Raw genomic sequence first — 23535 nt, forward strand, 5'->3', positions numbered from 1 at the left:
TGTCTGTGCCGAGCCACTCATAGCACAGAGCGGAGTAGCAGAGGGATCTCCTTCACTCGTCGTGGGAACAGTGCTAGGAGTCTTTATTATTTTTCAAATAGGCACTATCGGGCATTATACTGTATGGTGCCACCTCCCAAGGGGGCATTATACTGTATGGGGGCATCTGTGTTGGTTTTATACTGTATGGAGCAGCTATGGGGGCATTATAGTGTGTCGGGCAACTATAGGGGCATTATACCGTGTGGGGGGTTCTATGGGTGCATTATACTGTGGAGACACACTATGGGAGCATGATACTGTGTGGTCTAAACCGGGTGTGTATGGGCCGGGTTTAGGCAGGGTTCGAGGCGTGGCTTAACAGGGAAAAAATTTGCCGCGCTACGCGTCAGATGTCGCTCTTTGCGATACTTGAAAGTTGGGAGGTATGCAATGGAGTCAGGATTAGATTTGCTCCTTCAGGAGTTGCATATTCAGTGAATTTAGGGTAACTTTGTAACACACCATACTTGCCGACTTTTGGGTGAGGACATCAGCGAGATTTTGAGAAGCCGACCCCAGACTAGACCCTCTAAATAACTACCGATCCTAGACCAAATCCCATAATAAATAGACATTAGACCAGACCCATTAAATAACTACATACCCCAGACCAGACCCCCTAAACTAATACAGACCCTAGACCAGACCCCCAAATTAAATACAAAGCAGACTCCAGACTAGACCCACTAAATAACTATAGACTCAAGACCCCCTAAATACAAACCCCAGTTTAGACTCCTAAAGGAATACAAATCCCAGATCAGACCCCGTAAACAAATACAGACGTCCCATACTTACACACAGCAGCTCACGCTCGCTCTTTGGCCTCATTTACACGAGCGTAATATACGCGCGTGCGACGCGCGTGCTTTTCACGCGTGTCGTACGCACCTATATTACTCTATGGGGCAGTGCAGACGATGCGTGAATTTTGCGCAGCGCGAGTGCGTTGCGTAAAACTCACGACATGTTCTATAATCGTGCGTTTTTCGCGTATCACGCACCCATTGAAGTCAATGGGTGCGTGAAAACCACGAAGGTCGCACGGAAGCACTTCCGTGCGAACTGCGTGATTCGCGCAAGAGCTTTTAAACTCTGAATGTAAACAGAAAAGCACCACGTGCTTTTCTGTTTACAAACATCCAAAAGGAGTGTCTTAAGAGATGAGCGAACCGAACTTCACCGGGTTCGGCCGAACTAGTTTTGGCCGAACCCGGCAAAAAATGTTGCGGGACGCGACGTCAGGAGACAGTCACTGTGCAGGGTGCTGAAATAGTTAAACTGGTTCAGCACCCTGCACAGTGACTTCCGATCCCAATATACGTGAACGTGTAAAAAAAAAAAAGTTCTGACTTACCGATAACTCCCGGCTTCTTCCTCCAGCCTGACCTCCCGGGATGACAATTCAGTCCAAGTGACAGCTGCAGCCAATCACAGGCTGCAGCGGTCACATGGACTGCCGCGTCATCCAGGGAGGTGGGGCCAGATGTCAAGAGAGGCGCGTCACCAAGGACGTGTCACCAAGGCAACGGCCGGGAAGTTCTCGGTAAGTACGAACCTCTTTTTTTTAAACAGGTTACTCGATATGGTGATCGGAATTCACTGTCGAGGGTGCTGAAAGAGTTACTGCCGATCAGCTAACTCTTTCAGCACCATGGACAGTGACTGACGTCGGCTAGCCTCATTTCTATGATGGCGGCTGTGCGAAAATCACGCAGCCGCGCATCATGCACGGATGACACACGGAGCTGTCAAGTGCCTTTTGCGCACGCAAAACGCTGCGTTTTTTACGCGCGCAAAACGCACACGCTCGTGTAAATGAGGCCTTCCTCTGTGGAACCTTGCTGCTATGCCCTCTGGCTTCAGGACCTGCATACATATGGTCATGTGACCTTATCTGTGCAGGTCCTTCGACAGCCCTGCACACATTTGTGCCTTGGATAACTATAATTTTTTAAAATAAAATAGCACCCCCCAATCCCTGTTGTGAGGTGGCACCCAGCCCTGAAAAGTGACAGTCTAGTAATAACCTTAAAAATGACATGCAAGTCAAAATCTGTAGGTGATGATTACCTGCTATTTACTTCCCTCCATGATTGCCGCTTTTTAGCTCAGCTCCATTAGGGCAGAGCGACCTGTAACTACAGCTTAGCGACAGTGTCTATAGTGAGCCTGAGGTAGTCTAAAATCCTTGCTCTTCCAGCAGCAACTTGTCACGAAGGCCAGCTTCCCACGGGTCAGAAACACTGCGTAAAAACTACGCAGCATATCCGACCTGTAACCAGCAACACAGTCCATCCAAAAAAACCAACAACATGGTGTAATTTCTTCGGACGGAATTTCCGCTGCTGAAAGCAGTGGTAGAAAAAAAATAATAAGAACTTTATACTTACCGTGTCCGTTGTCATGGTGACGCATTGCTCCTTTGACGTCCGGTCCGGCCTACCTGGATGATGCTGCAGCGGTCACAGGGGATGAAGCGTCATCCCAGGAGGCCAGACTGGTTGAAGAAGCAGAGAGTTTTGGGTAAATATATATACATATATTTTTTTCTGAGTTGCGATTTTTGCTGCGGAATCTGCCACAACACTTGGCTTTCTTTTGAATACAATGGGGAAAACCCGCAACAGAAAAGCAACGAAAACGCACCATAAATGGACATGCTGCGGATTTGAATTCCACACCGCAGGCCAATTTATTTATGTTTTCGCTGTGATTTTTTCCGGCAGCATGGGAATGAGATTTTCAAAACCTTATCCACTTTGCGGCTACTGTAAACACTGCTGAATTTCCGTACAGAATTCCGTTGCGGTAATTCCGCAGCGTTTACGCTACGTGGGAACCTGGCCTAATGCTGCCTATTCAAATGTTCACTACAAAATCGATACTCCATTGTTGCAAGTAAAGTAAGTTTAACCGGTCCAGGATATTTTGAGCCTTCAGGACAAGACACCATTTAGCCATTTTTAGCACGCGTTAGTTAAATAGCTATAACTCTTATTTGTTGGGCTAGCGACGTGATTTTTGCGTTTTTTTTTTAAATAAATTTTTATATACATCCTTTTTGCTATTTTAGAATTTTCAGGCTTATAGTTTAATAATAGTAAAAAAAATATGCTTTTTTACTTTTCAGCTAGTTTTTTCTGGTAATAATATAGCTTTACTCTAATATAGACCTTTGATCTGCCTCTATTCTATACACATCGCTAACTGAGCGCGGTGTACAAGCGATCACAGAAGAAAGAAGCAGTGACAGCTGCTTCTATCTTCTCTTCAGGGTCCCCGGCAGTCACTGACTGCCGGGCACCCGAAATTTGATGAATCGGGCAGCTAGCTAGAACCCGCACCGTACATACACTATAGCGCGTGTTTTAAGGACCTCGACCACTGGCCGTATATATACAGTCGGCAGTCGGGAACTGGTTTAAGTGACTTCCTTCCTTCTCTCATTTATCTTATTGAAACATCACTTCACAAGATGATCGATACATTTTCTACTAGCTGATCAATAAAAATGTTGAATAGGATATGATCCAGAATTGATCTATGATCATACAAATACCTTATCCAGTCTGAATATGTGATCCATTGACAATCTACTGATTTCTACCAATATTTATACCCATATATCAACACTGCCTAAAAAGTAGCGTCCTTGTTGACAATTGCAATTAATAAGAGTTCATGTTTTATTATTTTAATGCGGTTCATGATTATTACTATGGGCAACAAGGTGCCTTTTTTCTCTGACCGTTTTTAGTCCTCGTTTAATGCTGCCAACAACAAATTTAATCACCTAAATTCATAATTACCTTGTCTTTAATAAATAATGTCAAAGAAAATTGAATCTCCTCATGTAAAATATATATGATGTCTAAGACAACGAGAAGTAAAGATTAAGGTTTAATAGATTTCAGCTCAAAAGTTGAGCAAGTGCAGAGTCTAGGTCTGAATAATGAAAGGAGAATCCACTTTGTAGGGTCCTTAGTGGGACTACTCGCGGACCCTCGAGCAGCATCGGAGCTCTGTCACTTCCAAACAGCAAATTGACAGCAAAGCTTGGAGTGAATAGGAAGGCAGGACGTCCCAATGCCTTGCTTAGGGCACCTGTGAAGTCAGCATTGGTATCAGTAACTGAAGAGGGCGACACTGCATTCAGTATACCACTAACTTTTCCATCCTTCTCAATGGTGTGACATAAGAGACTGCAGAGATCTTCAATGTGAATCCAAGGAAATGGCTGCTTCCCAGAACCAAGTACACCTCCAAGACACAACCGGAATGGCCACAGCATTGTAGGAAGAGCACCACCGTTTCGACCCAAAACCGCACCTGGTAGACAGAGGGAAGGTTTCATTATTAGGTTTCTCATCATTATAAAAGACGCATTTCACAAGCTGCAATTTATGCAGTCCGAATTCCCAACATCAACAGCTCATTGTGCCTGGTACTGCTCAAATAAGTGGGGAAAACCGAAAACCCATTCCAGGGCCGCTTCACATCACCGTTCGCTTTCCGTTCCGGGGTTCGGTCGGAGGTTTCCGTCGGGTGAACCCCGCAACGGAAAGTGAAACCACAGCTTCCGTTTCAGTCACCATTGATATCAATGGTGACTGAAACATTGCTAATGATTTCCGTTAGTCACTATTCCAGCAGATTTCCGTTTTTCCGACAGAATCAATAGCGCAGTCGACTCCGCTATTGATTCCGTCGTTAAAACGGAAACCTGCCGGAATGGTGATGAACGGAAACCATTAGCGATGTTTCCGTCACCATTGATATCAATGGTGACGGAAAAGGAAGCTGTGGTTTCACTTTCACTTTCCATTGCGGGGTTTACCCGACAGAAACCTCAGACGGAACCGAAAGGTGATGTGAACAGGCCCTTAGATGCTTTGTGCAGAGTATCCAGAACCCATGCTACTGCAGCTGCTATATGCGGCCTGAAAATTGCATCATACTTGGCACACAGTCGCTGAGCCTCTTTAAATGTGTGCGACAAAGTCCATAAAAATCCTGCATGGAAGTTTTTTGAGGTCTATAATGTAAACCAACAGATCTCCATACGATGAAAGAATACGATTTTACATTAGAGAATGTTGTGCTTACATAACAGTCTTACCCACCTGTTCTTACTTTTACCAGTTGGGTGATGGGTTTGCCTTCAGTGCCAGGAAGCTCCGCTGCACCCTCCCAGTCTCTCACAAGGCGAGACAAAAAGTCTGAATTCCCACCAGGGCTATCTTCAGAATACTGCTGGGTTTGACTGGATGGATAATATCCTGGGGAAAGGTGAAATGGCAGATAGCGAGTATGTTGGCTGTCACAGTCTAAAGGTGGTAAAAGGTTTATACTGTAGTTACTTTATCCCAGCTTACCCACTCCAGTGACTACCACCCAAGTGTGTGGAGGACTAGGAGACTGGCTAATAGCTTGAGTAATAGTGCGTGTAGTTTCAATCCTGCTGGCAATAACTTCCTGTTTGAACTGCTCGGTCCATCTAGCACAGAAGACAGTTATGTTATAACCAGAGCTGAAAAGCTTGTATACTGTATAATAATATAGTATTACTCCAATTAACATATGAAATACACTACTCTAAGAAACACTACTGGAAAAAATACAGTAAAAAAGAGAAACCTCTTTTTTTTAAATATATCTTACTTGTAGAGATAGAATTGTTTGAATTCCAGACTCAAAGCCTACAGCTGCACTAAGTTATAAACTTTCATGTGATGGATATTTTCTGGATCTTGTGTGTCAGAGGCACGCAGGCCCAGCTTTTAACCGAACCGTCAGTTCAAACCGTCAGTTCAGCTGAACTGACGGATGTAAGGGCCCCGGTCGTAGACCCCTCTCATCCTGCTGACGTCTGCCTCCCCAGAGATGCCAGCACATGTGGCCGTCCTGTCCTGCAGTGACCACTATGGTGCGCGCCCGAGCTCATTCCCAGCCTTAAAGGGCCAGCGTGCGCACATGTTAAGAATTAACTAATTACTCCCAGATCACCCTAGACTATAAAAGGAGCCCTGCCCTTTCACTCCTTGTTTGAGCGTTTGTATTCCTGTTAGTCTTGCAAATGATTCCTTACTTGTATCCTGTTCCCTGTGTTCCCGTGCTGTATTTGTTCCTGTGCCATCTCTAGTGTTGGAGTCGTGTTGTGCCATCTACCACGCCTGCTTATTTACACCACATCTGGTGTCGTCTGCCACATTTTGCATCACCTGCCGCTAAGGTCCCATCTGTGCCTAAGCCGTTGCTACTGTCTGGACTATTAGGGTATTTTCTGACATTTTTCGGGCCGTAAACGCAGAACGCCTCGAAACAACTGCCCATTGATCTCAATGGGAAAACGGCATTCTGTTCTGACGGAGCATTTTTCGCGCCTTTTTTTACGCGTAAAAAAAACAACCGCGAAAAAGAAGTGCAGGACACTTCTTGGGACGTTTATGGAGCAGTTTTCCATAGACTATTGAAAAAACCTCCAAAAACGGCCGTAAAATACGCAGCGAAAATCGCGAGTGGCACAAAAAACGTCTGAAAATCAGGAGCTATTTTCTCTTGAAAACAGCTCCGTATTTTGAGACGTTTTTTACTCTGCGTGTGAACATACCCTAACAGATACCCTTGTTCTCGGACTTTATATTGACTTGGTACACTGTTTGGCCAGCTGCTACGGCAGTGCGGCCTAGTGGGTCCACATACCCACAGATCGTGACAGTGGATCTGGCTCAGACAGAACGATACAGTTTCTATGCATACAGGATACATAGTAGCGGTGTCTTAAAAAGTTTAAACATTTTTTTTGGAATAAAAGGGATTTTAAAAGTTGCATAAAGACACTACTTATATTAATTTAATTTAAAAAAAAAATGCTAACAAAAATGTACATAGTCTTTAACGCCTTAAATGACGCAGCCTAGTTTGGGCCTTAAGCTTAGTTCACACAGAGTATTTTGAGGCATATTTTGGCCTGACTGCACTTTCTTGCCGTGGTTTTTGCGGGCAAAAAACACAGCAAAAAAAAAACGCTTTATCTGCCTCCCATTGATTTCAATGGGAGTTCAGAGACAGAATCGTGACAAGGAAGGACATGCTTTTTTTTTTTTCCGTGAGCGGCTAAAAGCTGCTCGTGGGCAAAAAAAACGCCTATCATTAAAATCAATGGGTGGCGGTTTCACGTTTTTTTTAGCGCTGATCACTATGCGGTTTCTGCGTCAAAATCAGCGCCCAAAACTGTCCAACTGGGCCATTTTTCAAATCTGACACGTGTCACTTTATGTAGTAATAACTTTGGAATGCTTTTATTAGATTCTGCGATTGAGATTTTTTCTTGTGACATATTGTACTTTATGTTAGTGGGAAAATTTGGTTGATACATTCAGTGTTTACTTTATAGCATTTTTATAAATTTGAATGTATCTGCTTGTAAGACAGCTAGTAATACAACATAAAATAAATACTAGTTCATATATCCCATATATCTACTTTGTTAGCATCGTTTTTTGAACATTCTTTTATTTTTCTAGGACGTTGCAAGGCTTAGAACTTTAGCAGCAATTTCTCACATTTTTACTGCACATCTCAGAGTATTTAAAACAGCATTTAGAAATTTTCACAGGAATTAAAGCAAAGTGGAGGTGAAATTTACAAACGTTATTTTGTTTCTTAAGAAATGCAATTTTAATCCATTTTTTTTTCTGTAACACAGAATGTTTTATCAGAGAAACGCAACTCAATATTTATTGCCCAGATTCTGCAGTTTTTAGAAATAATCCCACACATTTCCCAAGTGTGCTAATGGACTGAAGCGCAGGCCTCAGAAGCAAAGTAGCACCTAGTGGATTTTGGGGCCTCCATTTTAATCGGAATATATTTTAGGCATGATGTCAGGCTTGAAGTGGTCTTGTGGGGCTAAAACAGTGGAAACCCCACAAAAAACACTATTTTAGAAACTACACTCCTCAAGGAATTAATCTAAGGGTATAGTGAGCATTTTAACCCCACAGGTATTTTGCTGAACTTCTTGGAATTAGGCCATAAAAATTAAAATCTAAATTTTTTCACACAAAAAAACCTCAGATATTTTCTCAATTTCACAAAGAATAAAGGAGAAAAAAAAGCACCCCAACAATTATAAAGCAATTTCTCCCGAGTACCAGAACACGCCATACGTGGTCATACACTGCAGTTTCAACACACCACAGGGCTCAGAAGGGATAGAGGGCCATTTGGCTTTTGGAGTTCAAATTTTGCTAGAATGGTTTTTAGTCGCATTTGCAGAGCCCGAGGGCCCAAATAGTTGAGACCCCCCAAAAGTGACTCCATTAGGGAAACTACACCCCTCAGGGAATCTATCTAGGGGTATAGTGAGCATTTAAACCCTACATGTTTTTTGCAAAATGTATTAGAATTAGGCTGTGAAAATAAAAACTATTTTTTTCCACTAAAATGTAGAATTTTTTCATTTTCACAAGGGTTAAAAGAAAAAAAGAACCCCAACAATTGTAAAGCAATTTCTCCCGAGTACGGCAATACCCCATATGTGGTCAGAAACTTCTGTTTGGACACCTGGCAGGCCTCAGAATGGCAGGAGCCCTGTTTGGCAAGCAGGTTTTGCTGGATTGGTTTTTGGGTGCCATGTCGCATTTGCAGAGCCCATTAGGTACCACTACAGTAGAACCCCTGAGAAGTGACTCAATTTTGGAAACTACATCTCTCAGGGCATTCATTTAGGGGTCTAGTAAATTTAGACTCCACAGGTGTTTCATAGATTTTATTAGATTTATGCAGTGAAAATGAAAAATCACATTTGTTCCAAAACTATGTTGTATTAGCTCCCAAGTTTTTATTTTTACAAGGGGTAATAGGAGAAAAACACCACATAATTTGTTACTCAACTTCTCCCGAGTACGGCAATACCCCATGTGTGGCCCTAAACTGCTGTTTGGGCATAGGGCAGGGCTCAGAATGGAAGGAGCGCCATTTGGCTTTCGGAGTGCAGATCTTGCTCCCTTAGGTACCAGAGTACAGTAAAAAGCCCACGAGAAGCGACCCAATTTTGGAAACTACACCCCTCAAAGAATTTATTAAGCGATGGGGAGAAGCTGTATACTAAATGATCACACTGTGATGCTGGCAGGGGAGGGGGAGAAGCTGTATGCAGATTGGACAGCGTCATACAGAAAACATTACACCGCCTAGAGTGAAAAGAAGGAGAGCAATGGAGCGGGGTGAAACCGTAGCGGAGTGCGGCTTGACTGGGGGAGAAGTAACAGAATCATTAATGGGGGATTAGTGGGATTTTAGTGGAGGCCTGCAATATTTAATTTTGGCCACTAGATGGGGGTATGGCCTTGGATGGGTTATATAAAGGAGGTGGGAAGGGGAGGGTACCTCAGTTGGTACCACTGTAGAGAAGTTAGAGGTAGCAGTTTGCATTTCAGGAGCAGTTAGTTATTGAGAAAGCATGGCTTCCTCCATGGACGAGTTTTTGGCGGCCGTCCGGGGGGCTGTGACACAGCGAGAGCAAGACTGGGTGCAGGCCACACTAATGGCTGCAGTGTCTGGTCCTGGGGAGTCGGTGGCAGAACCTCCAGTCCAGGAGCGGTCCCACCGTTCTAGGCCACCCGAGCGCTCTAGTCCCGAGGCTACTCCCAGGGTTCGGCGCCGGCTTAGGAGTCCCACCAGGGTCCCTACCGTACCTGCAGGCCGGCAGCGGTCTGCTCCAGCGGGCTTGCGGTGAGGAATCCTGTACGCCGGCGGGACCCAGCGGGAGGGGGGCCGCCCCTCCTCCCCTTCTACTAGTCGCGTGGAAGCAGAGCGGGCAGCGGCTGAATCCCTAGGTGAGAGTCCGGCCGGGGAGGCAGTCATTACAGGTCGACGTACCTGCTGCGGGGGCCGCCTGTTCACAGCGGCGGGCGGGCTCTCGGAGGAAGATGTGGACTGCTGCTTCACCTGCTTGAGCAGGGGGGAGCGTGGGCCCTGCAGAGCTGGTCTCACAGCGCCGCGGCCTGGACATTCCGGCTGGTTGGCGGCTAGTATAACGAGGAGGGGCGGAGCGTGAATTTACTGCGGCCGCATGTGCTGAAGGAGCAGCAATGGCGGCGGGGGATGCCTGGATGTCGGGACGGAGTCTTCACGGCAGCTGCTCGGGATCCTGCCCAGGGACAGCCAGGTGAGGGTGCTTTGGCGCAATTGTGGGATGGTCAAAGTGGGGGGGGTCTGTTTTACTTTTGGGGGCTGGGGGGCATGATCGTATAATTCAAGGAGTTTTTTGTCGGGTATGTTACAATGGTTGGCACGTGTTGGGGGCGCTCACGGCGGTTTAGGGTCTCCAGCGATGGCGTGGTTACCATTAGGGTCGCCGCCTGATGTCAGTGTTCTAGTTGCGCAGCCGCCCGTTGCATTACCAGTAACTGCGGGGGGAGCTGGAGAGGTTGCGGTGTGTGCATCGGGGGGCTGCGAATGTAGCGAGCGTCGCGTCCGACTGAGGGGATGCGCCTGCAGGAACACGTAAAAAAAATTGGGGATGGTGTTGAAAAAGCCAAGGCGGCGGAGGATGTGAGGCTGGCGGACGCGGCAAAAGGGGAGGTGTACGTGTGCTTTGAAGGTCCGTTAGTCGCTCATTTGAAAACAGAGACCAAGTAGAAGATTTGGAAGGACGAATATGTTGAAATCTTCTCTTTGTTGCCTCTGGAAAAATTTAACTTGGATAGGGTTAAACCGGACGAGACTAAAAAGGACGAGGAGAAGCGCCGTTATCGCTTAATTCCTCGCACTTTTTCAAATTGGCTGCAGGCGTTTGCAATTTTGGTAAGCGTAGTGGGAGAGAAGGCACTGGAAAACTGTTCGGCGCTTTTTGCTATATGGATGGGATTGGGGAGGCTTATCGTGTGTACGGTGGCGTGGCGTGGTTACGATACGACGAGCAGTTTCACCAGAGGAAGTCGGTACGGCCTAGTTTGCGTTGGGATCACAAGGACATTAGTCTCTGGATGAAGCTTATGGCGGCGCCAAAAGGGGGGGGTGGGACAACAGTCCTTTCCCGGAGCAGCCGGGGGCTCTTCAGCAGCGGGGTCCTCGGCTGGTTCGCGCAAGGGCTGTTGTTGGCAGTTCAATGAGGGACACTGCAAGTTCTTGTCGGAATGCCGCTACAAGCACAAGTGCTCTGGTTGCGGTGGAGGGCACAGCTTGTCGCGATGTTTCAAGCGGGGAAAAGGAAAAGGCGCGGAGGCTGGACAAAAGAGGGGTGACACCAGTGAGGGTGGCAGAGATGCTGCAGTTCCGCGCGAGGTATCCAGATAAGGCGGCAGCAGAATTATTGCGGGCGGGGTTTTTGGATGGTTTTCGTATCCCTTGTCATTTGGACGTTTCGGGGCGGGTTTATAAGAATTTGCATTCGGCGTTAGAACAACCGGGGATAGTTTCGGAAAAAATTGAGAAGGAAGTTGGGCTTGGGGCGGATCACAGGCCCCTTTTGCGATCCTCCGTGGCCTAATATGTGGGTTTCTCCTTTGGGCTTGGTACCAAAGAAGAAACCTAACAAATTCGCCTCATTCATCACCTGTCGTACCCTGCGAGTGGGTCGGTGAATGATAGCATTTATCCCGACTTATGTTCTGTGTCTTATACGTCTTTTGACACCGCCGTTTCGTGGGTTCGGAATTTTGGCAGGGGGTCCTTGCTAGCAAAAACTGACATTGAGGCGGCTTTTAGGTTGCTGCCGGTACATCCCGACGGGACCCCATCATTTTGTTCGCTTGTCGGCTGACGTGCGGGCAGATTTAGCAATCTGGCAGGAGTTTCTTGGGTGCTACAATGGAAGGTCTGTGTGGATGGAGGTGGTAGTGTCCAATGTTGATCTCGAGATGCATACGGATGCATCGGGAGCGCACGGATTTGGGGCATTTTTTCAAGGAGAGTGGTGTGCAGGGATGTGGCCGGCCTCTTGGAGGGAGGAGGGCCTGGTGGCTAATTTGGCTTTGTTGGAATTGTTCCCTATCGTTTTGGCAGCTGAGATATGGGGCGAGCAGCTGAGGAATAAGAGGGTACGTTTTTGCTGCGATAATTTGGGGGTGGTCCAGGCCATTAACAAACTGACTGCCAGTTTCCCCCCGGTGGTAAATCTGCTGCGTCAACTAGTGCTGCGTTGTCTCAGTTTGTGTGTTTTGTTGCAGTTCATGTTCCGGGTATTGTTAATGATATCGCTGATTCTCTCGGTTTCAGTGGAACAGGTTTTGCAGGTTGGCGCCGGGAGCGGAGCAACATGGGAAGTCCTGCCCTCTCTGGCTGTGGGACGTGGTCTAGGGGTATCGGCGGCGCTGATTAGACGGTCCGTGAGTTCTAGTACCTGGGCGGCTTATTCCAGGGTGTGGTCACGGTGGGAAGGCTTGATGCGACAAGTAGGTGTGCTGGTGGCAGATGATTCCTTGGAAACGTTGTTATATTTTATTGGTTTGTCTTTTAGTGAGGGGGCATCTTTTTCAGTGGCGTCGCAGAGAGTGAGTGCGGTGGCATTTTGGTGTAAGTTGCACGGGATACTCGATGTGTCTAAGTCTTTTTTGGTGCGACAGGCGCTTAAGGGCTACCGAAAAGGCGGGGCTCGACGGGATGTTAGGCGCCCCGTATCATTTGAGTTATTGGGAAAGTTGTGTGTCAGTCTTGGCGGTGTGTGTACTTCACAGTATGAGGTGTGTTTGTTCCATGAAGCGTTTTCCTTGGCGTTTTTTGGGGCTTTCAGAGTTGGTTGCACGGAGTGGCATAGTGGTTGGGGGTTTGCTGTTGGCTGACGTAGCGGTACTGGGTGACATTGTTTCTTGTTTTATTAGGCGGTCTAACACGGACCAGATAGGTAAAGGGGTGAGAGTGGTGATTTCACGTTTGGAGGGCTCCCCATGGTGCCCGGTGGGGTGTGTGGAGCGTTTCTTGAATATTCGGAAGACGGGCGGTGGCTCTTTAATGCATGGGAACGGCAAGTCATTGTCTCGGTTTCAGTTTATTGCGGTTTTCCGAAAGGGTTTGGTGGCCCTGGGTTTGGATGCTAGGGAGTTCTGTTCGCATTCCTTTCGGATTGGGGCAGCTATGGAGGCATCCAGGTGCGGTCTGGGGGATGCCATGATTAAGAAGATTGGGCGTTGGGAATCTGCTAGGTTCAAGGGGTATGTCCGTCCTCAGTTTTTATAAGTGGTGGTGTTCTTGCTTGAAAATACTGGGGGTGTTGTGGTGGTGTTTTGCCTACAATGTTGTTATTTCTATTTTCAGGAGCGGCGGCGTGTCTGGCGTGGATGGTTGGCCATTCATACTTGTACTGGGGTGCACTGCGAGCCGATGTTCGACCTGACGGTCGGCAATTGAGCTTTCACAGGTCAGATATGCAGGTTCGCTGCTTAGGGCTCCGGGGTATGCTTTGGAACAGGGTGTTGTCGGAGGTCCAGTTCTATGAAGGTATGGATAGGCCTCCGGATATCTTGTTGCTACACGTCGGGGATAACGATTTGGGGATCCGCCCCTCTAGAGAGATTGTGCGGGACATCAAATTAGACCTGTTAAGGCTCTGGTCATCGTTTCCCAATTTGATTGTGATCTGGTCAGATATCGTGGCTAGACAGGCGTGGCGAAATGCTAGGAGTGTTGAGGGGTTGAACAGGGCCAGGGCAAAAATTAATAAAGAGGTGTCACATTTTGTCCGCCGTAATGGGAGTTTTGCAGTGCGACACAAAGAACTGGAGATACTGTCCCCGGGATTTCGCCGCAGCGATGGGGTTCACCTTAGCCCGGTTGGCATAGACATGTGGTGTTCGGGCCTGCAGGACGGTTTGGAATTAGCCCTTAGGGTTTGGCGGGATGGCCTCCAGTAAGGTTTCACTGTGGTCCGTCTGTGGTGGGGAGAAGGGGCCCTTGGAGGCAGAAATTTTATGGTCAAGTGCACGAAAATGGGCCGTGCATCTTAAGGTGTAATACAACAAATGGAGTCCTGGGGGGGAAGAAGTCCCCCAGGAATAGTTGGATAGTTGTATTTTGGTGCCCTTAGGCCAGGTGTGGACGGCTAGGGGTAAGGAGTTTTACCTTACTTGGAGAGTAGGGGTTAAAAAATGGAGACTGCCTCTAAGGGCTCATTTACACGAGCGTGTAAAAAACGCGGCGTTTTGCGTGCGCAAAAGGCACTTAACAGCTCCGTGTGTCAGCCCCGTATGATGCGCGGCTGCGTGATTTTCGCGCAGCCGCCATCTTTATGACACTCAGTTTTGATGTTTGTAAACAGAAAAGCACGTGGTGCTTTTCTTGTTTACATTCATAGTTTGACAGCTGTTGCGCGAATCACGCTCATCCCACGGAAGTGCTTCCATGTGGTGCGCGTGATTTTCACGCACCCATTGACTTCAATGGGTGCGTGATGCGTGAACAATGCAGAAATATAGGACATGTCGTGAGTTTTACGCAACGAACCCACGTTGCGCAAAAATCACGGACTGTCTGCACGGCCCTATAGACTAATGTTTAAGTTGATAATTTTGTATGGCACGTGAATGATGTCATAAATATCCAAATGGCCCTTGGCAGAAAAAGGTTTTCCTACCGCTGGATTATAATGAGACCAAGAACTTTCTCCAGGACCTAAGGGCGGATTTACACGAGCGTGTGCGTTTTGCGCACGCAAAAAACGCGGCGCTTTGCGTGCGCAGAAGGCACTTTACTGCTCCGTGTGTCATCACATAGGATGTGCGGCTGCGTGATTTTCGCGCAGCCGCCATCATTATGACACTCCGTTTGGATGTTTGTAAACAGAAAAGCACGTGGTGCTTTTCTGTTTGCAAACATAGTTTTGACTGCTGTTGCGCGAATCACGCGCGTCCCACGGAAGTGCTTCCGAGCAGTGCGCGTGATTTTCATGCATCCATTGACTTCAATGGGTGCGTGATGCGCGAAAAACGCACAAATATAGGACCTGTCGCGAGTTTTACGCAACGTACTCACGCTGCGCAAAAATCACTGACAGTCTGCACTGCCCCATAGACTAATATAGGGCCGTGCGAGGCGCGTGAAAAACACGCGCGTTGCACGGACGTATATCACGCTCGTGTAAATCCGCCCTAATACTGTTAACTTTCATGAACTATGACATCTTTATTGTAACATATGGAATTCAAGCTAGAATACAGGAGTCTGTTACTCCCATCATATAGAAAGTATATTCTAATCTGGTAAAACAAGAAGTTGATGACCTGACAACATGGCGTCTAATATTCCAGACTAAGGGGTAATTGACACAGCGTTTCTTGGCACTGATTTTGGTGTGTAAACCGGGTTAGAATCAGTGCCAAGAAACCTGAATCACCCCCCATTGATTTTAGTTGCTTTTGGTTGCTCACGAAAAAATAAAGCAGCATGCTCTTTGTTCGAGTGGTTTCTGCCTCTGACTTCACAATAAAATCAATTGGAGGCCGAAAAAACCTGCGGTGCTTGTTTTGAGCGTTTTCTTGCGCAGGTTTTTGCATGAGATTTAGCAGCTAAAATAGAAAAAACCTGGCAAACGCTGCAAAAAAAGCATAAAACGTCGCTGGTGATTCAAAATCTGCGGCAATATTCCTGAAGGAATTTTGAGGCAGAAAAAAATCGTGTGAACTCCCCCTAATTCACATGATCCACAACAAATACAAGTTTACATGTCACCACAGGCTGCAGTCATGTATGTTTTTGACCCACATAGGCCATAAGTGAGTGAAGTTACACCTCTTATATCATTTAGGAGTATTAACATGCATTTCCCAGTTGGAAAATGAGGATGTGAAAACACGAAGTGCTCATATATTGCTTCCCATTTCGTTTTTGTTGTGGTCTAGGTTACTGGGAAAAAACCTTCATACCATAAGGGGTAAACAACGGAGCTTTTCCAGTCAGATGCTAATGAAGGGGGAACACCCACCTTGTAACTCAAGAACGGTAATGTACAAAACGTTACCATTACGGAGCACCCACCTGCAGTCGGGGAATTAGGGACAAAATTATAGTGACCAGCAATGGTGATGCCAAAGGGTAGGGGTTTGATCGGAATCTTATACGACGATACTATATTGACTGTTTAGCCATATGCATAGTTTAGCATCATTTATGAACCACAAGGATCAATAAATGGGAAAGTTACCATTTGTATATGTGCAATCATCTAGTATTTTGAAGCGGACAAGGATATTCCTCTGTTTTAGGTCTCACCTCCTAAGTGGGTTCATTACATTCTCTCCAGCGAGGTTCACAACGGCATCACATGGTGGTAAACCCTTTTTGGAGACATCGGCCTATCAGACCAAAACAATAAGACAAGTTTAATAATCGAGCAAACACAGTATAATTCATGGAATTCCCTTCAAGGAAAAGTGTGTGTGAGCGGTTGTGTGTTAGGGTATGTTCACACAGCAGCGTCCGTTACGGCTGAAATTACGGTGCTGTTTTCAGGAGAAAACAGCACCGTAATTTCAGCCGTAATGGCATGTGCAGGCGTCTTTCGCTGCGTCCATTACGGACGTAATTGGAGCTGTTTTTCTATGCAGTCCATGGAAAACGGCTCCATTTACGTCTGAAGAAGTGACAGGCTCTTCTTTGACGCGGGCGTCTTTTTTACGCGCCGCCTTATGACAGCGGCGTGTAAAAAAAATGACCGTCGGCACAGAACATCGTAAGACCCAGATGTTTGCCGAATCTGGGTCCATGAAAACTATCGGGTGCCACTTGGATGCCATTAAAACTGTCCCGAGTGTCGCTCGGTCGTGTGAAATTGGGCTTACACAGATGCACCAGACGGACTGCAACTTGGTCCAGATTGCAGTCCATGCATCGCCATGTGCCCAAACTTATATAATTACATACAATAAAATTAAACATTATCACCATCTCAAAATAATGTCGCACTGTACTCTGTATATAGTGTGATCAGATATGCAGTATATACCACTTAAGCTTAGGTATTAGCCAATGTATCACCACTCGTCATTTACTAGGACCAGTTCTGATAAAGGGAAATCATATGAAGTGTTGGGACTAGTTTAAGACTTGCTTTACACCAGTTTCCTTACCCACGTGATCTTCTGCTGTCCAGGTTGGCGAGAAATGATTGTGACTTGATGACCTCGGCTTTTCAGTAATTGTGACAACGACTGCCCAATAAACCCACTGCCTCCTCCTAGAAAGATAAAGAGTGACTTTTCACCAGCAGATCAGACAGGGTATAAATACAGTAGCAGCAAAGCATATTCCGTAATAGTAACAGAAAAGCCTCTACGAGACACCAGCTGTATGACTGTCAATCTGGCTCCCAACTCCATATGCGGATAAAATATAGAACTTACGTAAAGTTAAAGGCGTAGAAAAGTTTAGGCAAACAAAGGTTGTTCATTGTCTAATGAAAAATGATAACATTTTCTAATATTTTATCAATTCCACAGCTGTTCTTCAATTCTTCATTTTCACTTTTTCTTCTCCACCTTCCAAAAGCCAGAACTCTGTTATGTATTGCTGTATATAGCCGTACGAGGGCTTGTTCTTCGCGGGACAGGTTGTAGTTTCTCACAGCACCATTTATTCTACTATATAATGTACTGGGAAAAAAATGTTATGTTGTGGAATGGGAAAAAAACAGCAATTCCTCTATTCTTTTGGGGTTTCGTTTTTACAGCGTTCACCGTGCAGTAAAACGACATGTTAACATTTATTTATATCATTTTTTTAATGTTTTACTACATTTCCAATGAAAAAACTAAGGCCTCATTCACACGACAGGGTCCGAGTGTCGGCCGGGAAAATCGGCCGTTTTTGGCCGATTTTCCCGGCCGGTTTGCATCCGTTCCGGGCCGAGTTGCCGTTTTTACCGGCCAATTTGGACCCGATTTGCATTCGTTTTTTTCCCTGTCCGTTTTAAAAATCGGATGAATTTGATTTAAATTTGTTGCCACACACAGCCCTTTGTAGATAATGCCACAGCCCCCTGGTAGGTAATGCCACCCAACCCCCTGCTGGCGATGCCACACAGCCCCCTGCAGGCGATGCCACACAGCCCCCTGCAGGCGATGCCACACAGCCCCCTGCAGGCGATGCCACACAGCCCCCTGCAGGCGTTGCCACCCTGCCCCCTGTAGGCGATGCCACCCAGCCCCCTGTAGGAATACCACCCTGTCCCCTGTAGGTAATGCCACCCAGCCCCCTGTAGGTAATGCCACCAAGCCCCCTGTAGGTAATGCCACCAAGCCCCCTGTAGGCGATGCCACCAAGTCCCCTGTAGGCGATGCCACCAAGTCCCCTGTAGGCGATGCCACACAGCCCCCCTGCAGGCGATGCCACACAGCCCCCTGCAGGCGATGCCACACAGCCCCCTGCAGGCGATGCCACACAGCCCCCTGTAGGCGATGCCACCCAGCCCCCTGTAGGCGATGCCACCCAGCCCCCTGTAGGCGATGCCACACAGCCCCCTGTAGGCGATGCCACACAGCCCCCTGTAGGCGATGCCACACAGCCCCCTGTAGGTTGCACCCATCCCCCCCCCCTTCCAGGAGAAGTCACTGACTTCAATGTCCATATATGGACAGTGTAGTCACTCACTTCTCCTGGTGCGGAATCCCCGGCCATAGAGTCGGGGATTCCGCTGCAGAAATGAGTGACGTCGCTGTGTCCATATATGGACAGTGCAGTCACTCACTTCTCCTGTAGCGGAATCCCCGGCCATAGAGTCGGGGATTCCGCTGCAGAAGTGAGTGACGTCGCTGTGTCCATATATGGACAGTGTAGTCACTCCTACAGGGAGCAAAAAAAGACCCTCCTCCTCCTCCTCACATGCACTCTGCACTGTGAGGAGGAGGAGAGAGAGTGCGCGAGCGACGGTAGACCCGGCCATCACTCGGGACACATTCCAGTGATGGCCGTGTATTACCCGGCCCCATAGACTTCTACGGGAGCCGGGCACCCGGCCGAAAATAGGGCATGTCCCATTTTTTGACGGACGGTTTTCCCGGCCGTCCAAAAATCGGTCGTGTGAATAGCCCCATTAGGGGTCTATTATTCCTAATGCAGCCGGGTGGCGGCCGATTTATGAACGGCCATCACCCGGACGGGAAACCCTGTCGTGTGAATGCCGCCTAATTGTTACAAATTTTGTTTCGTGTTGCTATATTCTGAGAGCCATCGCTTTTTTATTTCTTCGTCCATTGAGGGTATGTTCACACGGCCTATTTACGGACGTAATTCGGGCGTTTTTGCCCCGAATTACGTCTGAAAATAGCGCCTCAATAGCGCTGACAAACATCTGCCCATTGAAAGCAATGGGCAGACGTTTGTCTGTTCCCACGAGGCGTATATTTACGCGCCGCTGTCAAATGACGGCGCGTAAATAGACGCCCGCGTAGAAGAAGTGACCTGTCACTTCTTTGGCCGTAATTGGAGCCGCTATTCATTGACTCCAATGAATAGCAGCGCTAATTACGGCCGTAATTGACGCGGCGTTCAAGCGCCTGCACAGGCCGCTACGGCTGAAATTACGGGGATGTTTTCAGGCTGAAACATCCCCGTAATTTCAGCCGTTACGGACCCCCGCCGTGTGAACATACCCTGAGCGGTATCAGAGCTTATTTTTTTCAGCTGTAGTTTTTATTGGTACCATTTTAGAGGACATAAGACAGTTTGATCACTTTTTAATCCATTTTTTTTGTGGGAGATGAGGTGACCAAAAAACAGCGATTACGGTGCTTTCATTTTTTTCTTTTATTGCGTTCACCATTCAGGTTAAATAATGTTATATTGTAATGGCTCAGACTTTTGCAGATGCGCTTTTTTTTTATTTTTTTGCGCTCTCATATATATATATATATATATATATATAAAATATCTCAGAGGAACTAACTGAGATCAACTTTTTTGAAATTATTATTCCCCCCAAGAAACCTGAACCAGGATCGTTTGCACTATATCGTGATTTTGACAGCCTTTTATTAAAGAGGCTCTGTCACCAGATTTTGCAACCCCTATCTGCTATTGCAGCAGATCGGCGCTGCAATGTAGATTACAGTAACGTTTTTATTTTTAAAAAACGAGCATTTTTGGCCAAGTTAGACGAGCGAGGACACATCGGCACCAGAGGCTTCAGTTGATTCTGCAGCAGCATCAGCGTTTGCAGGTAAGTAGCTACATGGACTTACCTGCTAACGCCGATGCTGCTGCAGAATCAACTGTAGCCTCTGGTGCCGATGTGTCCTCGCTCGTCTGACACGATGCAGGACCTGTGAGTGACGTCACAGCGTGATCTGGCAGAAGCTGGGCGTTCTGAAGAGAAGTGGATGATACTTCTCGTCAGAGCGCCCAGCTAGTAAAAGTATTAAAAACGCCCCGATGTACGCACATAATACACGCCCAGTTGGACTTTTACTTTTAAACACACCCACTTGGACTTTTGCAAGCCTCATTTGCATAAATACAAAAATGGTCATAACTTGGCCAAAAATGCTCGTTTTTTAAAAATAAAAACGTTACTGTAATCTACATTGTAGCGCCGATCTGCTGCAATAGGAGATAGGGGTTGCAAAATCTGGTGACAGAGCCTCTTTAAGGCAGGGCTTAATAGGAGTACAAGGGCAGGCCTAGGAGCCTAGGCCCCCATGCCACCCTGTGAGTGCCTTCCCCCGACACAACGTGATATCGGAGGGGGCAGCATCCTCCTCTATGGCGTGAGGTCACATGGACAGTGATTGGCATAAAGCCTCATCCACATAGCTGTATTCGGGCTCTGTACAACCTCCACAGCGCCCATAGAAGTGCATGAGGCCTTACTGTGTCTCCATAATCCTTTGATTTCGTACAGAGTATTTAAGCTCTCCTTAAACCTGACAACGTAAAGACCATATTGGCAGCACACAAAAGCCTCCTGTCCTGCGTGGATAATCCCTTTGCCACAAACGCCATCTGAGGGAGGGGTTAGCGGATCTCTTAATTGCTACAGTCTTGGTTGATGGCTCTTATGACAGAGGTGTGACTGGGGACGGCATGGGAAGAGCATTTCTGCAGCTTTTCCCCAAGGACATGGATATCCAGCAAAGTCACTCCCCTGCTGCAGAGGCTGGTGCTAGGAACAGACTGAACTCCAAAAGGTGCTGTCCAGTATATGAAATACCAGGGCGTCAGAAGCAATCCCGGATACATACATTATTTAGAATACTGGGGCACCTGCCTATGTTAACACTTGTAATATTATGTAAGAATAAAGTTAATAAACGTCCATATTAGTACATGAGTGATACAGATAAATAAAGTTAGTAATGGCACAGAGGACATTTGCAGTGTCGTTTGTCACCTCACCGATAAGAACCCTCATAGCTGTAGCCGCGGATGCCGTGCCGTGTTCTAGTCACTCACACATAGTCCAGCAACTGCAGGCTGTCAACACAAGAGCTGCTACAGGAAGTTACCCGGATGTCTCCACCATAGGATAGTTGAAAAGCTTTTACCACTCGTTTATTAATACAAAGTTGGTCACGGCAAAAATGGCCGCCACTGAGCAAAACTGGAGACACGTTTTTCGAAATCTTTTCATAATAATGTGACTCTATAGTAAGTGAGTTCCTATTAGTCAAAATAACCATAGAGGCAGGTTACATAAGGAAGAAGAGCGTCTATAATATATTATGTAATCTGTTTGGCGCTCTTGAGCGCCCTCATGTGTAATTAGTTTTTATTTTACCTTTCACTTCCTTTCGGCATCTGTCTGTCTGTCTGTCTGTCTCAGATCCATCTATGTTTCTATAATCTTTGTGTTGCTCTTGTACGCTCTCTTGTGTTTACTCAGGTGTAAGACATAATCAGTATTGTATTTTATTCTCTCCCCTGCGTTTTTGGTTATGGTTTAACCCTTTAGTGACCAGACTATTTTTGGCCTTAAAGGGGTTTTGCCATAATCATTATTTATCACTTGTCCACAGGATAGTTAATAAAAAGCTCATCGGGGGGCGTCCGACCAATGGGACCCCCACCAATTGCGAGAATTGGTTTACTTTGCCATTCCTGGAAGCCCCATAGCAATGTAGTTCTATTTTTGGCAACGCCCCATAGAAATGAATGGAGCGGTGGCCGAGCATATGCACCACGGACTACCGCTCCATTCCTCCCAGGAACAGCAAGATAAGCCCGTTCTCGTTATCGGTGGGGGTCCCAGAATAAACTGAAAAAAGCAATTCTGGCATTGTTTTTTATTTTATTTTTTGCGGCGTTCAACATAATCGTTGTATAGTTCGGGTTATTACGGACGTGGCAATATCCCTAATGTGTAGCTTTTTTAATGTTTTCATTTGGCATTTTGCAAGCGGAAAAAGTGGACTTAGAATTTATTTTTTTACTTGTGTTTTTTTATTTATTAGTAACTTTATCAAACTTTTTTTACTTTTTTTTTTTTGTCCATTGTTTCATCGCTTTTCTAATATACTGCAATACTTCTGTACTGCAGTATTATGCCTGTCACTGGCATTATTTTAGGCACTACCTCTGTCATACACTGATGGCAGACCTGGGGGCCTATGTCAGGCCCCTGGCTGCCATGGAAACTATTGTCACCCTGCAAACACTTCACCAATGTGCTGATGGGGTGACAAAAAAGCCCCTTCTCTCTGAGACCATGTAGATGCTATTGACTGCAGCATCTAAGGGGTCAAAGCGCAGGGTTTGGAGGTAACTAATTGTCCATCTATCTAAAAAAAAAAAAAAGACAGCAATGGTTACAGTAAACCTGGTGCACACCACAGGACCGTGTCTAGGAGTCCAAATAACAATAAAAAAAAAGGCACTTCAGACTTGAAATAGTGAAATAAAGTGGATCTTTTATTCACCCTTTTTTTAAGGCTCCATTGAGTGGAGCTGAGACCTTACACATACTGTGTGGTTGTATAAAGTTAGGGTATGTTCACACGGCCTATTTACGGACGTAAATCGGGCGTTTTTGCCCCGAATTACGCCCGAAAATAGCGCCTCAATAGCGCTGACAAACATCTGCCCATTGAAAGCAATGGGCAGACGTTTGTCTGTTCACACGAGGCGTATATTTACGCGCCGCTGTCAAATGACGGCGCGTAAATAGACGCCCGCGTAGAAGAAGCGACCTGTCACTTCTTTGGCCGTAATTGGAGCCGCTATTCATTGACTCCAATGAATAGCAGCGCTAATTACGGCCGTAATTGACGCGGCGTTCAAGCGCCTGCACATGCCGGTACGGCTGAAATTACGGGGATGTTTTCAGGCTGAAACATCCCCGTAATTTCAGCCGTTACGGACCCCCGCCGTGTGAACATACCCTAACCCCTCTTTTTTTTACTATTTCACGTCTGGAGTGCTGCCTTGTTTCCTTTTTATCTGTATTTCTATCTATCTCTCTATCTATATATATGAGATAGATAGGTAGGTGATTATAATATCTTTATATATCTATCTAAATTGAGATTATAATTTTTTGTGTTAGATGTATTGTACAGTTTT

At 46.5% G+C, this 23535-nt stretch overlaps 1 protein-coding gene across 1 annotated transcript; it reads right to left on the reverse strand.

The window, feature by feature from the left end:
* Window positions 1-3932: 3932 nt before the first annotated feature.
* SDR39U1 (short chain dehydrogenase/reductase family 39U member 1) lies at window positions 3933-21563 on the reverse strand. The gene is made up of 6 exons (XM_075853141.1): window positions 21373-21563; window positions 17112-17218; window positions 16255-16337; window positions 5421-5542; window positions 5169-5324; window positions 3933-4374 (listed from the first exon to the last, which is right to left on the reverse strand). Exons 1-6 carry the CDS (start codon window positions 21386-21388, stop codon window positions 3956-3958), a joined length of 903 nt encoding a protein of 300 aa, XP_075709256.1. The 5' UTR covers window positions 21389-21563; the 3' UTR covers window positions 3933-3955.
* Window positions 21564-23535: the final 1972 nt, after the last annotated feature.

This window comes from Rhinoderma darwinii, chromosome 1, assembly GCF_050947455.1.
Source record: "Rhinoderma darwinii isolate aRhiDar2 chromosome 1, aRhiDar2.hap1, whole genome shotgun sequence".
Lineage (NCBI taxonomy): Eukaryota > Metazoa > Chordata > Amphibia > Anura > Rhinodermatidae > Rhinoderma > Rhinoderma darwinii.